General features: G+C 40.2%; 1 protein-coding gene across 1 annotated transcript in view; it reads right to left on the reverse strand.

The window, feature by feature from the left end:
* Positions 1-2,795: 2,795 nt before the first annotated feature.
* Positions 2,796-17,359, reverse strand: part of olfm3 (olfactomedin 3) — a 35,331-nt gene continuing 20,767 nt past the window's right edge. The window contains exons 2-6 of the mRNA XM_004080929.4: positions 10,961-11,104; positions 8,015-8,170; positions 6,642-6,861; positions 4,773-4,879; positions 2,796-4,584 (exon numbers count right to left, since the gene is read on the reverse strand). Of these exons, the coding sequence (XP_004080977.1) occupies positions 3,907-4,584; positions 4,773-4,879; positions 6,642-6,861; positions 8,015-8,170; positions 10,961-11,104 (1,305 nt within the window). The 3' untranslated portion in view covers positions 2,796-3,906. The remainder of the gene's footprint in view (positions 4,585-4,772; positions 4,880-6,641; positions 6,862-8,014; positions 8,171-10,960; positions 11,105-17,359) is intronic.

The raw sequence follows: 17,359 nt of genomic DNA on the forward strand, positions 1-17,359 counted from the left end.
ACTAAATAACACGTTCTATGGCGTACCGTAAATCTTTAATCATATATGTGATCGCTGTCCAAAAAGACTTTTCTTGCATGAGAATCAGCTGATTTATGTTGATTATGTAAACGGTTGTTGCATTTTAGCGCAAGACTAATGGATTCTACTTCACAGTCCTCTGGAAACATGTTAAATGCGTAAGCGGTTGAAGAGTTACAGTAGTTGAAAGAATGCAAAGACAGAAGTGTTAGAGCTTCAGTGTTGAAAAAAATTAAAAGAAAGTTTTTTTATCTGCACTTTCCTGCTAGATATTTACCGTTTAGTATTGAGTTTATGTTGTATTTCTGAATTCATGCGCAAACAGTTATTTTTGACAACTTTGAGTGTGAGAGATTAAATTAGGAAATCATCTACACAACTTTTTTTTTTTTTTACAAATTACAAGAGAATGTGGGCATTTTTACTTACAAACAACATATTACATTTTATTGAAGTACTTGTGTTAACTCGAAAATCTCACTAAGCTGAACCATTTTTTAAACATGACACAATCGTGACCTAAATAAATGTAAAGCTTTGTAAAAACAATGTAGTTTCAACATATATATATATATATATATATATATATATATATATATATATATATATATATATATATATATATATATATATATATATATATATATATATATATATATATATATATATATATATATATATATACACTGACCAAAAATATAAACGCAACACTTTTGTTATTGCTCCCATTTTTTATGGTATGATCTCAAAGATGTAAAACATTTTCCACATACACAAAATAACCAGTTCTCTGAAATATTGTTCACAAATCTGTCTAAATCTGTGATAGTGAGCACTTCTCCTCTGCCAAGACAATCCATCCCACCTCGCAGGTGTGCCTTATCAAGATGCTGATTAGACAGCATGATTATTGCACAGGTGTGCCTTAGACTGGCCACAAGAAAAGGCCACTCTGAAGTCAAAGTCAAAGTCGGCTTTATTGTCAAATGTACTGCATCCATAAAGACATACAGCACAGATGAAATTGCTTTCCTCTCACCCCACAGTGCAAGCAGCATATAAAAAATAAATAAATAAACGACTTAAAAAATAGATAAAAAGACAGCAATAATAAGAAGAATAACAGTAGTCTAAACAGTGCAGAGAGCAATGAGATGGTTAAAGTGGCAGTTTAAAGTGACAACAGTGCTGAGAACAGTAAGTGGATGAGTTAGTGATGGCAGTCTTTGGTGAAAGTGGTGATCTGAACTGTTGTGAAAGTTTTCAGTGTGGGCTTGTAGGACGGAGTGGAGGGGCCAGAGGGGGGAGGGCAGGGAGGGGGGAGGGCAGGGAGTGTGATTCAGTTGTATCACACAGCACAATGCCACAGATGTCGCAAGTTTTGAGGGAGCGTGCAATTGGCATGCTGATAGCAGGAATGTCCACCAGAGCTGTTGCTAGGGCATTGAATGTCCATTTCTTCACCATAAGCCGTCTCCAAAGGCATTTCCGAGAATTTGGCAGCACATCCATCTGGCCTCACAACCTCAGACCACGTGTAACCACACCAGCCCAAGACCTCCACATCCAGCATGTCCACCTCCAAGATCGTCTGAGACCAGCCACTCGGACAGCTGCTGAAACAATCGGTTTGCATAACCACAGAATTTCTGCCCAAACTGTCAGAAACCGTCTCAGGGAAGCTCATCTGCATGCTCGTCGTCCTCATTGAGGTCTCGACCTCACTCCAGTTCGTCGTTGTAACTGACTTGAGTGGGCAAATGATCACATGCGATGGCGTCTGGCACGTTGGAGAGGTGTTTTCTTGACGGATGAATCCCGGTTTACACTGTTCAGGGCAGATGGCAGACAGCGTGTGTGGCGTTGTGTGGGTGAGCGGTTTTCTGATATCAATGTTGTGGATCGAGTAGCCCATGGTGGTGGTGGGGCTATGGTATGGGGTGCACAGGTGCATTTCATTGATGGCATTTTGAATGCACAGAGATACCGTGACGAGATCCTGGGGCCCATTGTTGTGCCGTACATCCAACAACATCACCTCATGTTGCAGCATGATAATGCACGGCCCCATGCTGCAAGGATCTGTACACAGATTGGAAGCTGAAAACATCCCAGTTCTTGCATGGCCAGCATACTCACCGGACATGTCTCCCATTAAGCATGTTTGGGATGCTCTGGATCGGCATATACGACAGCGTGTTCCAGTTCCTGCCAATCGCCAGCAACTTCGCACAGCCATTGAAGAAGAGTGGACCAACATTCCACAGGCCACAATAGACAACCTGATCAACTCTATGCGAAGGAGATGTGTCGCACTTCATGAGGCAAATGGTGGTCACACCAGATACTGACTGGTTGTCTGAGTCCCCTGACCCCCTCAATAAAACAAAACTGAAGATTTCAGAGTGGTCTTTTCTTGTGGCCAGTCTAAGGCACACCTGTGCAATAATCATGCTGTCTAATCAGCATCTTGATATGGCACACCTGTGAGGTGGGATGGATTGTCTTGGCAAAGGAGAAGTGCTCACTATCACAGATTTAGACAGATTTGTGAGCAATATTTCAGAGAACTGGTTATTTTGTGTATATGGAAAATGTTTCACATCTTTGAGTTCATACCATAAAAAATGGGAGCAATGACAAAAGTGTTGCGTTTATATATTTGGTCATTTAAAAATAAATCTTAAAAAAAAGAAGAAATATTTCTTACTATTTTGCCTGAAAACAATAAATAATTTCCTTGCAAACTTTCCCTTTTTACTACAAAAAAACGACAACATATAGGTACAAATCAGTACGATTTGAAGGAAATATACAATGTTTAATTGTAATGAAAATGAACAGACACTATTTTATGGTCTTGTTTATAAAAATACAAATATGATCTTTTCACAGAGACTTTATAACAGCAATAAATTACAGAGCCATTAAAAAGAATGGCAACTATATACACTGTGGTGAACATTCTGCCGATTGCGCTCCAGGTTTAGATAGACCTATAATTAGACCATAAAAACAAACACTTTAAGCCTCTGGCAAATTTGTAACAAAACAACTAGAATATAGCAAATCGACAAGATATGGACATTCATGCACAAGCGGCTGGCAAAACCCAACACAAAAAAATGCAAAAAAATGCTTATTTAATCAGCAGCAATGGTGGCGTATTAAAAAGGTATAACTTTCGGGGTAAAGGCATTTTTGTGTCCATGCGATATTCATAAATACAGAACCACTGGTTGAAAAAGTTTAAGGTCTGCATGTAACGCTACGTACATACTGCGCATTCTTGAAAGTGTCTTTAGCGTACCGTGTTCACACTGCACTGTCGCTACCTGATACTGGTGAACGTATCTGCAGTTGAAAGAGGCTTGGTGTGAAATGTTGAAGCAGTACAAATCTTGTGAATCCTGCTCCAAGCTTTTCCGAAATATAAACGACTTGGTGTCGTACAATTCCAGCCAGGCATAAACCCGCAATCAATAATTTCTCTTCTATGATTAATTTTGAAATAGTTGTCACTTCCATGTTTTAAAAAAGACACTATTTATGTTTCACGACCAAATCCAAGTTACTGATTGGTCAAAGTTTAACTGGCTTGACTTTTGATGCGCGTTCAATGGGCGCACGTTTTGTGCGTGGAGCCTGGAAACTTGTGTAGCGTTAACACGAGATAAATTATTGTTGAAGCCTGATACACACACATGCGTTTACATAGACTTTTAATTGAAAGTGGTCGCTTGAATGCGCGTTTCTGAACCAGTATGAACGTAGCATTGGTATATCAAACTCCACATTGGACTGGAGAAAGCGCAGGTAACTAGTTGGCCCTCAGATCACAAATGACGCCGTGTTCATGGTTGATTAAGAAGTCTCCATTTTGTTTTAGGAGTCGTCATCAGTTTTTATGACATGAAAAAGCGTCACATTGAAGATTACCTGGTGTCCGTTATTCCAGGCGTACAGTGCTCTGTCTCTGGCGTTATAGTCAAGCATAGAGATGTGAAAGTACTGGTTGTGGAAAGGAATGTCGATGTATTCATAAGTTGATGTTTTCGTGGAGTAGGCGTAGTAAACCTTTGCTCCTGAGAAGTGAGAGTTGGTGATGTAGAGTGTCCCACAGATCATGAAGGATTCCCCAGCATTCCTTTTGGAGTATTCTGTGTTCCAAGTGTTCAAGACCTGGAGGGTGTCTGGGTCTATCTGGGAGATGACCACATTTCCTGCATTTTGGTTTGTTGCGTACACGACCCAAAGTCCCATTTCGTCAGCCATGACATCAATGTCAGAATAACCTCCCCAAGTATACGGGTACATATTGTGGAAACCGGCATATTCCAAAGCTCGCTGTGCCAGAACAGTGCCCAAGTCAAAGCTGTATTTCACAATTATGTTGCTCTGGTACTTGTTGTAATAAAGCGAACCATTGTAGACAATGTGATTGGTTCCTTCCCATTTGTACGGGAGGCTGTAGGTTCGAGAAACCACTCCGGCTACAAAGTCTTCCATCGTCTTGTACTCGCGCACAATCTTGCTGTTGGTGTAGCTGTCCATATACCAAACCTAGATCGGACGGAAACAAAGTTACAGTCAGACATATGATACACGCCAAGATAGTTGACGACTATCAGAACTCTTAAGATTGGTATGTCATGAAATCTCAAGTTAAAGAACTTCGACGAATGTTCCCTGATTTATCCTTTTGACAACACAGTAAATATTGTGCGACCCCCCCAACTCGCAGAACTCACCCTGTTGTTTCTGGTTGATGCAAGGGGGTCAGTCATCCATGCCCCAAACCGGGTTCCAGATGTCTTTATTGTAACAGGTCCAGTGATTTTCATTAATTTGCCACACGCTGTTAATAAAGAAACACAGTGATAAGATGTGCTGTTCTGAATTCTGTCTCTAAGTAGATTTCCCAAGCCAATTTCATGCCTGTACCCGAGAGTGTGCCCTCTGTGCATACTAAGAGAGCACTGGGTGCAAACCTTTTTTTTTTATCTTGTTTTTTTTTTTAACTGGGACCCAATGAAACAGCGAAAGGTAATTCAGCATTCCCACTCTGTGGTGTTCTTCAAAAGGCCTGAAGCTCAAAAAGGCATGAAGCACTTAGAGCAGAGGTGTCGTCATTCTTTTTGTAAGGAGGGCTAGACTTAACTATTATCATTGAATGCAAAGAAACTACAGGATTACAATCATATTGATTTCTCTACATTTACATTTAGTCTTGTCTTAGCAATCAGCTTTCATATTTGAAGGTCATGTTAAATAAAACAGCTTTTGAAGCATTACATTTATGGGGTGACAGAAATAATGCAAAAGTGCCATATTTTGAAAACCCATTCTGATGAAAATTGTGTGTTTGGTGTTTTTAACATATTCTTGCTTTTCTTATGATGGAGGACATAAATAACTAAAATGAATCGTAAATTGGCATTTCTAAGTTTTTTTCCGTTGTGAATAAGGACCAGACAAAAAACTGCTGTTAGAAAAATATCAAATTTGTGTCATAGAAAAAATACAATTTTTCTGAATCCACTTATAGACAAATAGATCCATGTGCGTCTTTGTTTCCCTTGACATCCTGCTCAAATTACGGCTTGATAGCTTCAACATTGCTCACCATTTTTGTTGCACCGCTAACAAAAATGGTTGGGGTTGTAGATTAGCAGGAGAGTGTAAAAAGATATTCCATGGGAAATAAGAGCGGGCTTACTCTACACCAACAGTCCCGCACACAACTTTCCCACCCCTGGTGTAAAACACATTTCTACCAAATGACTTGGAAATTATCTTTGGCTGCTGCAACTTCTATACCAGGGCGACTTCTAAATAAAAAAATATGATAATATTTGCGTTTACATTTCTAACGAGTTTTTAGAGCACCTCTTTTAATTTTCCTGTTGGCTGCTATCACCACCACGTCTATCGAACCCTCTCATCTGCAACTTCCTCGTTTAAAGAATATTACCGCAACATATGAACAATTATTCCAATAACTATAGCACATAGAACATGCTGATAAGTCAACGAAAGTCTATAAATTACTTTCTATAATTGAATTCTTCATCGTCTGTGTCGGTTTTGAACAAGCGGCCTAAGACTGAGTCGCGTGTCTTCGTTGCTGTTAAGCATACACGGAGCACCACAATTAAGTGGCTGGAATAATATACAGAAACATGTGTGCAGAATATGGACTGGAAACCCCAAGGTCAAAATGGGAAAACCCTCCGAAGGTGGTAGAGAATGAGAGGGCAAAGATCCTGTGGGACTTCCAGATCCAGACTGATAGGATGGTTATGGCGAACCAACCAGACATTGTAATGGTGAATAAAGAACATATGAAAGCCATTGTGGTGAATGTGGCAGTGCCAAGCGATGGGAAAATCAGGAAGAAGGAACATGATAAACTGGAGAAATACCAGGGTATCAGAGAAGAACTGGAGAAAGCATGGAAGGTGAAGGTGACAGTGGTGCCTAAGGAAAAATACAGTAATTGGTAAAATATTCCTTAAACTTCATTACAGTAATATTTTAATTTATCACTAATCTATTACTTTTTAATGAGTTACTTCAAGCACTGTCAACTTCTACAGAAACACACAAAGACTTCTTACTGAGTTTGCCCATGCAGCTGCGCAGCCTCGTGTCCAGTCTCAGGACACGCTGGTAGAGCTCATCGTAGTCATAGGCTCCCAGTTCCTCTTGAATACCTGTCAGAACCACAGACAGGTTCTTGATCTCCTCCTTGAACTGGGAGATGAGCGCAGCATCCATTTTGTACTGCTCCAGGACAGGGATCAGAGGCTTCAGCTCGTCCATCTTGTCCTTCAGCTCCTGCAGGGGTGACATAACAGAGACGGTGAGTACTGCAGGCATCTGGACAGAATTTACAGCAAGAAAAGGACCCAACTGTAGGTCTAAATGGTCTAAAAGTCTATGTAAAGCAGAAATTAGGCAGTTGGTTAAAACTTGTAGAAAGACATTTATTCCTGTAAATTGCAATAACATTTATGAATAAATTTTTAATATACTGCTTGCAAGTTTAAACTTATTTTAGACTGTTTTAAGCACATAAATGCAATAAAAGGACATGCTATGTTTTTGTGAATGCAGTCAATTTTTATTTATACTTTTAGCCTCTGCAAAGACTGTTTTTGAGCTGGGGCACTTTTTCTTTGCAAAAATAAAAAGATTGTTTAAGAATTCATTAGTTTTTCTCCGTATAAAATGAGTCCAATACTGATCAATATTGTGCCAAAACCTTAGGCTGAAGTTTATATCCTCCACGTTTTGGCATTCAGACAGAAAAGATAACTGATATGTTACCATTGTGACAGTAGTTTCAGAGCATCTTTAAACATTATTTATTACACATACTTATACCATGGTCTGGTTGAATGCTCGATTCTGATTGGCTGCTGGGTGTGCATTAAAATCTAATAGCCGCACGGTGAAAAAAGATGTTCCGGTCACCTAGCTTAAATGTTTTGTATCACTGCGCTGGCTTCTTTAAAACAACCTTTTGCTTCATCATCTGGACAAAAACAAGCGGTAAGAGATGAACTTTCTCTCTGAACTGATGCTTTATCCAACCCATCAGGACAATCAGCATATATATATCGCCGAATCTTGACTGCAGCGGTGGTGCTGCGCAACTATATGTCACGTGATGCGGCACATCGCGCCGCAACACGTGACATATAGTCCGCTTTTTGTGAGAAAAGCGATCCAAATCGAAAAAAGAACAAGAATTAAGGACTTAAACCTGGTTAATATGTATTGCTTTTGTAACTGACCGTGGTATAAGGGGGTTAATGGCCTTCGAAGTGTGCGGTTATTACTTTTAAACGCACTTCGCGTCGGATGGTTCAGGCTTCCACGGCGTGCGTTAAAAAGTAATAACCGCACACTTCGTCGGCCATTAACCCTTACATGTAGTACAGCGTCTCTACAAACACACAGATATCAGTTAGCCATGGCAAAGTACCTGATAGTTCTTGGAGATTATGGATTTTCGTTCGTCTTCAACCTGCCGGAACTTTGTCCTCAGGCCTTTCATTTGGTTCTCCATCTTCATAACATATTGAAAATCTCTTTGCGTTCGCAGGTTCAACACCTCGATGGACTGAGACATGTTTTGCACCTGGATCCAACAGACCAATGTTAATTCTAATCTGAAGCACGTACATGAACCTTGTATGTGTTGGTGTCCTCTCTCCCATACCAACAAAAGCTACCAGCCAAACATAATTATGTTCTGTTAGATCACATTTTTTGCAAAACCTTTGTTCGATAGATTTTGGGAGAAACCTCTTGTTTTCTCGTGTTAGAAAGCTTATCTGGCATTAGTGATGTGGCCCCTTCAGGTTTTCCTCTTATGGTTCATTCTGCTTCAGACTTGTTTAGACTGCGTTTCATTTGGTAGGGAATGTCAAAGACATAGCGGTGTTTCTTTTAACAACGATTCAATTAATATTGTAATTTTTGGTTGACAATGTGTTTCATAGGCAATATTGGTTCATTTCGATCCGATTCACGGACCTAAAATCGATCTTTACCTAAAAATTCAACCAGTGTGACTCGGAGATAAAAACCTGGGTGCTGAATGGCGCAGATGAAGTTTTTTCAGATTCCTTGTTTCTATTGCAAGATAAAATAATTAGAACATTCTACCACACTGTATGGTCACATGTCTTTGCTAAATTCAAAGTGTTCCCATACATCGGACTGGAATGATGGACTGATCATTTTTTGTTGCATAACATGTGTGTTGTTTGCTGTGGTGGTTGTTTTTACGTTATAGTTAAAAAAAACGACCAACCATGTCCAAATCCAAATGGTGTTTTCTAATATTAATATAACCGATTTTTTCTATTTCGAATCAACTTTATGATGTTATAGATCAATTTGATTAAAAACTTGTCTCAGAAAGATGGATCTGATTGAATTGTGGGAATGAACATCAATTAAGTCGCTTAATGGTTACACCCTTACCAAGAAGGTATTTAGGTTTGATTTGTTTTGCAGGTGGATTCCTTAGAGTGGATGCTTGAACATCACACAGTTACACCCAGGGATGGGTGATATTTCGGTGCCAGTATTGGTATTTGCAATATTGGCATAATTTAACTTTATCGGTATTGATCCAATATAAAAAAATCTACTGATATTCTTCTGACTGTTTCCAGAAACACTTTATTTTCTTTTGTTCCTAAGAGAGTGGGAAGCTTATGTTTACAGTCATAGTCAGTAATTGACTGTTTTCAGGTAAATGCTATTTTTGATAGGGAGTCATGTTGTTCCTAATAGATCTCAGGCAATTGGGAGCGTATGTCCAATATTCAATAAATGGTCTGTATGCTTACAGATATATTTATATGAAAGTGTTAAAATGATACTTGTCACTATGAGATCACTTGCTTTAAGTTAAAAAGGTCAAGTCCAATGTGATTGGCCAGTAAAGGACAAGTTGTGCATTTTTAATGAAGAAACAAAAAGGAAATCTGAATTTTGTGTTACCGTAGACACTTAAGTATCGGTATTGGCAAATATCAGATATCGACCAAAGTTGTACAGGAAATACTGGTTTTGGACGGAAAAAGTTATATTGGCCCATCCCTAGTTACAATGACTCATTTTGCAAATTTCATGTACTCTAGAAAGAAAACGGCAGAAAAAGAAAGTAGGAGAGAGTCCTGGCTAGTACACCGATGCCCCCTCTGCCATTTTTCTTGCATAACTTTTTTTCTTCTTCTAAATTTACATCAAGGATCTACTTGAATGAGCAGCAAAATGTCTTGCTTGCTCCAATGAGCAGAAATCCTCTGATAACTTTAGCTGGATGAATAAGAACCTTCAGAACCTTTTCCATAATTTATAGTACTGACAGTGTTGACAGTTTACAGAAAATACTTTGATTTTTGAGCAACATTTACACCAGTAACATCTTGAATTTCAGTCCAAACTGCAGTTTGATTTGTCTCGCACATTTTATACTCAAGAGACAACTCACAAATGCATGAGTTTTTGAAACATGCAGGAACATTATTTGAAAACAAAATAATGAAAATATGAGATAGCAGAATCTGAACCCACAGCATCAGAAAAATTTAAATATTAATTATTTACACTATCATTTATACATTTATTTAGGACTGGAAATTAGAATCAACAAAACATAATGGATAAAAACATATAGTTTATAGAGCAGAAAATTAATGTTTTTTGTTACTTTGAACAATGCAACAGTCAAAGTTTTCTGTCAACTTCCTGGTTAACTTCGGCAGTAAACAAAACATAAACGTTAGTGTTGCTTTTGATCATTGGACAATAAATCCTGAAATTCTTCTTCACAGTCTCCAGACCTAATCAGTAAGCAGTGATTGGTCTGAGTCTGTCTGAATTATCATTTCTATGGTAACCACTCTCACCAATCAGGAGAGAGCTTGTTGGAAGTCCACATCTCTGCATCTTAAAACCGGGCAACACGAAATCTGTCATTAAACGTTTTGAATGTTTGACGTGCGACCATATACATATTTATTGAGGGATCCGATTGGTCAGTTTATAACTTTAATAACTTGCTATAAAGAGAAAAATATGAAAAAAATAGCATTATTGAGAACATGTTAAAAAAAGTAGTACAGCAAAAATGATTATTCTGACAAATAAAATGACTGAATAATACATGTAGCAGTTTATTTCCTACTAGATGTCTATGGGTTTTGGCTTCTTGAATCCAGCAGGTACTTCCTGTTTGAAACATGAGGGGGTAGGGGTCCCTCCATTCAGTGTTCATATACAATCAATGTGCCTACTTCCAATTTCAGGAAGTGCCAGGGATCTGTGATGTCATATCCTGGCAAAATGGGCTTGTTGAAAATGACAAGTCATGCGGCAATTCAAGGCTCCACTCACTGTCAAATATTCTCACCTTTTCAAGAAGTTGGCGAAGCTGCTTGCTTTTGGCGTCTCTGGAGCACAGGTTCTGTTCTGGAGCCACCACTGTACAGATGCAGCGTCCATCTGCATCCTGGGCAGAGCTGTACACCTGCCAGCCTTCCTTTGGGCCAATAGTCTGCAGGTACAAGCAAAATAGCAAGGATTTATTCATATAATGTACTAAAACCTTTACTCAACAAAGTTCTAGTGTTACTTGAAACATGACTCAAGTTTAGACGTTACTTTAGTTTCACACATGTTGTTGGGTGGTTAACCCTCATCATTCCACTAGAGGCAGTATAAGGGTTTTTCCTTTTGGTTTATATGCATATGTGTGTGTGAACTGTAGATGTACTGTGTACCTGTTGACATGTATGTATGTATGTAAAGATTTTTGGAGCCAACAGGTATATTTGTAACATTTGAGTGTGTGTGGACAGGTCCCGCCCCTTTTAGACAAACATTTACACCTGATATAATGATCATAAACTTCTAGCAACTTCTTGCTTCATGATTCTACACATAAAATATGTCCAACACAAGAGGCCTTCAGCTCTTCTCCAATTGCTAAGCTGTTGGACAAGGCAAGTAGAAAAAAATAAAATGAAAAAATAAAAGAGCTTTTCCTGCACATTTCAAAATGGCTACCTCCATAAAATCTCAAAAACACTTTTGGCGGGAAAAAGTTTTGCCAATTTTCAAGATATTATGGTGAGAATAACTCATCTATGAATACTTGCTGTATTGAAAAAGATAAAAAATGTGTTGATAATTAAAATTTTATGTTAAAAATGTGTGAATTAAATTTGAGAAAGTTAGTAAAAAAGACGCTTTTTTCCAAGAATGCTTATGTCAATATTTTCGCATTTTAAACTAAGAATGTTGCGAGTAAAAACGTCTTAAGTAAAAAGATAAATAACATAAATATTCTGTAAGTTCTTTGATGTAGTGGGCTTTACAGGGATAAGATGAAGTAAAATGAAATCATTATATTGAATAAAATAAATCATCACTTGTGTTTTAATTTTATTTGAATGCATTTCGGAAAAACAGTTCCCTATAAAAGAGGCCCACAACTGAACCAAAGAATAGAAAGAATGTCAAGTTTTAAGCACAAAAATGAATGTCATTATTAAAGCGACTCTACCAAAATAAAATAACTATGCTTTTGGGTGAATAGTTATTGTAGCACAAATAGTTCTGGTACGTCTTCAAAAAGTGAAAGAAAAAGGAAAGGGAGCATCAATTAAATATATTCTGGGCTAAACTTTAGCTTTAAAATTCATTTTTAAAATACAGCTTCTCAAGATTTACTTACTTAGAGTTACTTTAATATTTATTTGCCAGGAATCATAGACAAACACATCATTTTCACACGTTAAACAAGAGTTTTACTCATCTTCATTACCTGCAAACTGATGGAACTAAAAATGCAGGAAAAAAAATTGAGTCTGCTCAAATCAACCACAGAGCATAACAAGTTTACATAAAAGCAACCTTCAGCCTGTTCTGATGACTGACTATTCTGAGCTTTTTTAGTACCTAATAGAGCTGTTTTTTTTTTAAATCCAGCACTCAGAACTGCCACTACTTTGGCATTTTATTAAAAAACAGTCCCCTCACCTTGTGTTTTTGTTGTACATAATTACAAGTGCTCCAGTCATAACGTCTCCTCTTACGAAAACTGCAGAGCTGGAGTTTATTTATCATTTTAGGCTTGAATAAATCAGGTCCAACGTGGGATGATGGTTTAATCTCTGGCTCTTGACTTCAGCCGCCCTGAGTGTTACTGATCTGCTGCAATCTTTCACAGAACCAGTGTTGAAGCTAAAATGCAGATTTGTCATTTATTTGATGTCAATTTTTTAAAATCGAAAAACAAATTTGGAAATTTCTCACACTTTGGCATGTGTGGGCAGAGAAAGAACATAGGATGATTAAAGTTGCGAGTGGCAGTGTACGGCCCACTAGTGCTACCCACCCCGCCCTCACTGGCTGAGCATCTGCTACACACCCCTCAGTCTCCCCCTACCCAGCTCAAGGCTGCATTAGACAAATTCATTAAAAAAAAAGCTTTTTTTCAAAATGGTGCAATTCATGTTGGTTTTATCTCCATAGCAACCATTTTATTTTTTGGTCACCTGGGGGTTACTGAGAGGTTTATGTAAATTTTTGAAGATTTGGCAAAAGTACATTTTTGGATTTCCCTAGCAACAGATGTTTCTTTTTCAACTATGTCCACGTTCCTAATATTCATATTGTATGTTAAATCCTTTTGTTCATCTTGAGCCACAGATTTATGTTGATTTATTTTTCTTAGCAAAAAATATGTGAGGATTCTCGATTCTGATTGGCTGCTGGGTGTGCATTAAAATCTAATAGCCGCACGGTGAAAAAGCTGTTTGACCACCGGGGGACAGTCTATCATCTGTCCCCAACTTACCCCCTTCCTCATATAACCTCATAATAGGGTGAGGGGGTGGGGGGCTTAGCCTGCGATGAGCCTTGGGGGGGGGGGGTTTACTAGGCAGTGGCCCCCCTCCTGTGGTTGCCGTATGGAGTGGGCCCCCCCTCTTTCGGTTTTATTTGCACCTTAGACATGTAGGGCCCTTGGTAGGGGGGTTGCTTGGACATCACTGCCAGCAAGCAGCGGATGTCCTCCTAGCACCCTACCCGCCAATTTTAACCGCACCTTAGACATTTAGGGCCCCTTGGTGGGGAGGGTGAGGGGACGTCACTGTGAGTAATCAGGAGATGTCCCTTTAGTGCCCTACCCGCCAATTTTAACAGCACCCCCCTTAGTACACACACGCCTCCCCCCTCAATATATACATCCCAACATAAACACACACACATGCACACACACACCCTTTCAAACACACATACACGCACACATATTTTGCAAGGAAGGTGGGACCTGGGTCCGTCTGTCCCCTGCCTCTTCCCTGGTGGGGGGTACGGGCCCCTTTGCAGCAGCGGCCGTGTCCCCGGGGTGCCGGCTTCCTGGGCCCGGCGGTGCTCTCTCCGCGCGGTGGGGGGGTTCACATTACATCTGAGCCGGGGGTGTCTGGTCCCTGGGGGGTGGGTTCTGGTCCTTGCTCCTGAGTGCTGGGCCCCGCCAAATTTCCAACTGTGGCCGAGCCTGGTCGGGCCATATTTACAACACCCCTTGTGGGCCCTCTTTTTTCCCCGGGGTTCCCCCCTCTTGGGCGGGGGCGGCGGGCCCCTGCCTCGCTTCTCCCTGGACCAACCGTGGGCCGGGCGGGTGGCTGCCTGGAGTGCGGAGCGGGTCTCCCTTGGGGGGTCCTGGCTCGTACCTGGGGTTGGGGCGGGGGGATGCCCGGAACTCCTAGGTGGTGGTGGGGTGCTCGTTTGGGGCTGTGGGCGTCCTTCTCCCTAGGGGCCCTGCGTTGGGTTCTCCCGGCGCGGCGGGGGGGCTGCTCTCCTGGTTGGGCTGGGGCGGCGCTCTCTTTCCCTCCGTGCGTCCCTGGCCTCTGGCTCTGGGGGCCTTGCGGCGGCCCTGCTGGCCCTGGCCTGGGTGGCGGGCTTGGTCGCCCGGGCGGCGGTTGTTCCCTGCCGGTTCCCGTGTGGCGTTGGGGGGATTCCGGCTGCCGCTGCTGCTGCGGTTGGGGTCTTGGGGTGGGGATGGCTGGGCACTCTCCCTCCTTCTTTTCACGTTCCACCATCCATTTTAGAAGAACATAAACACTCACCTGAGCATCGGTGTTAGCTCACCTTTGCACTAACAGTTTGCATGACTGAATGACTGAAATATTTCACACTAGTTGGTTTTAAGGCATAAGTATGCGTGTGAACACTATCTGTTTTGTGTACATGTCGACAGGTGGACATTTTTGCAGCTAGCAGGTGTGTTTATAACATTTGAGTGTGTTTGTGGACAGGCTCCGCCCCTTTTTTTTTTTCCTTTTTTTTTTCTACATTTGAACCTTACCATAATGATTAACAACCAGTAAACTTGTTGCTTTATGCTGCTTCATGGTCTTATCCCCCTTCCCCTCCTATTATCAGCCCCTACCCCCCCTCTCTCTAACGTCCCTCTCTCTTCTTCCCCTCTTTCCTTTTCCGTCCGGTCCAACACCAAAGATTTTCAGACATGATTGAAATTAATAAAGTTTGGCCTCAATTACAAAAGGGGTTTATTCAGACATACCTTTGGTTTGTCTGAAGATTAATAACCCCTCTTGTTAAAGTAAAATATGTCCAACACAAGAGGCCCTCAGCTCTCATCTGTCTGCCCAGCTGTTGGACAGGACAAGTTAAAAAAAAAAAAAAAAAAAAAAAAAAATATGTGAGGAACAGGGTATAGCCACTCATGCAAGTTTACCACACTATCGCTGTTCAAAATCTACAAAGTTTAAAGCAAAAATTTTTTTCAAGTAGCTTCCCAATGATGCTCGCTGAGTTACGAGGTGATTGGTTGAAATCCCAAGGAGGATTTTAAATCTGTAAAAATGGACTGAAGGAGATTGTTTTTAAGGAAAATACAAAAAGGCAGCCCTTTTGCAAAGTCAACAAAATTTTGGTATCATTTTTTATGCCGTGATCCGGATAAGTACTCGATTCTTTTTGGCTGTTGTGTGTGCATTAAAAGTGATAACGCACACCTAAAAAAGTAGTTCCGGTCACATGACTGATTAAATGTTCTATATCCCTGCGCTGGCTTCTTCAAAAACAAACTTTTGCTTTATCATCTGGACGATAACAAGCGGTGAGAGGTGAACTTTCTCTCTAAACTTATGCTTTATTTCAAGCGGACTTTGCCACTGCAGTCAAGATCGGAGGTCAAACTTGTACATATGTATCTATGTATTTTTGTGTGGAAGTTGCATGTATTTTAACCTGAGCTGTCCACTTCTCTGTGGGTGTTAAAAAGAAACCTGTCTGGCTTTGCCAAATGGGCCGGTCATGCTGATGAGCCCCACTGTGACGGTCTCAGCTTGTTTTGCAGTTGGGTGACCTAGCGGAGGTCGCTGAGCTGAAATGTCATCACAGCTGTAGCCATTAACACCATATAGGAGCAGCAGGAGTCTACTTATGTTCAACATCAGAATGAAAAGGATTGGTGACAGTTTTTTTTGAAACTGGCAATAAATACTGTGATTTTTTAGACTTGTGCAGGTGCAGCAATCCCTTTTTTTTCAGTGTCTAGGAGTGTGACTGTCATAAATCCTTAACTACGTTTTTTACATTAGGTGAAAAAAACTTGCTTTGTGTGGAATAGATAATCCATTAAAGGTGGGTTCATACCAATAACTGTGGATTTGAACTTACTTAAGTTATAAACTGACCAATCAGATATGGTACCATGTCAAAAGTTCAAAACGTTTGATTGACAGATTTCTATTGGGGTATAGACTTCCTACAGGTTCACTCTTGATTGGTTAGATTAGTTGCCAAAGAGCCATATGTGGCTCCTGAGCCTCAGGTTGCAAACGTATGGGTTGCTTTACTTGTTGAACCCGCCCACTTCAGATGTTTGAGTGAAAAAAAGAGAAGAAAAAAGTACAGAGAGCTCCAAGTTTCTATAAAAGTTGATTTAATTTTTTTTTCTGAACCTTGCATAAAATAATTCACATCTCCTGAACACTCATTGAGGCTAGTTTGTAAAAGTATTTTTACCTTCGGTCTGTTCATCAGGCAACCACAAAAATCTTGTATGAGCAAATCGGTCTCTATTAACCAAAGCCAGTGTGCCTCCACATTAGGGCTGCACGATATGAGGAAAACCCGCGATATTAGTGATTAATATTGCGATAACAATATATTTTGCGGTATTTAAACAAAGAGCAAAACAACCAAAAACATCATTCCCATTTCATTGCAACAGTTTAAAAATTACATTCCAAATGACCCTCGTCGACATAGGAGGCGAACATCTTTTTAAACACATCTGATTGGTCAACAACGTGAAGGGGTCCATCCGAATGGTCAAATGCATAAAGGGATTTATTTGATTCGTTAAATGCTTCAAGTTGCCATAAGATTGTTTTAGCACATTTAAGGTAGCCATTTCTTGCAATTTTCGCTGTCTTTTGCGATATGGGTATTGCACCGCTTGATATCGCGATAACGATAAATTTGCGGTATATTGTGCAGGCCTACTCCACATAATATCCTGGAATATTGGATATCATTTGACACAAACAAAAATCAACTTCATTAACTCCTCTTGCAATGGTGATGGACAAACTGACAGATGAGGTTAGACAGTCATTTGTAGTTAGACAGTCATTTGTAGTTAGACAGTCATTTGTAGTGAGAGCAGGGAACAGATGGAGGACAAGCTAGAGAGGTGGAGGTAAGCCCTGGAAAGTAGAAGAATGAAGACAAGGCGGATTACATTTGTGTGCAGTAGTCACAGTAACATTTT

Source organism: Oryzias latipes, chromosome 20, assembly GCF_002234675.1.
Source record: "Oryzias latipes chromosome 20, ASM223467v1".
NCBI lineage: Eukaryota > Metazoa > Chordata > Actinopteri > Beloniformes > Adrianichthyidae > Oryzias > Oryzias latipes.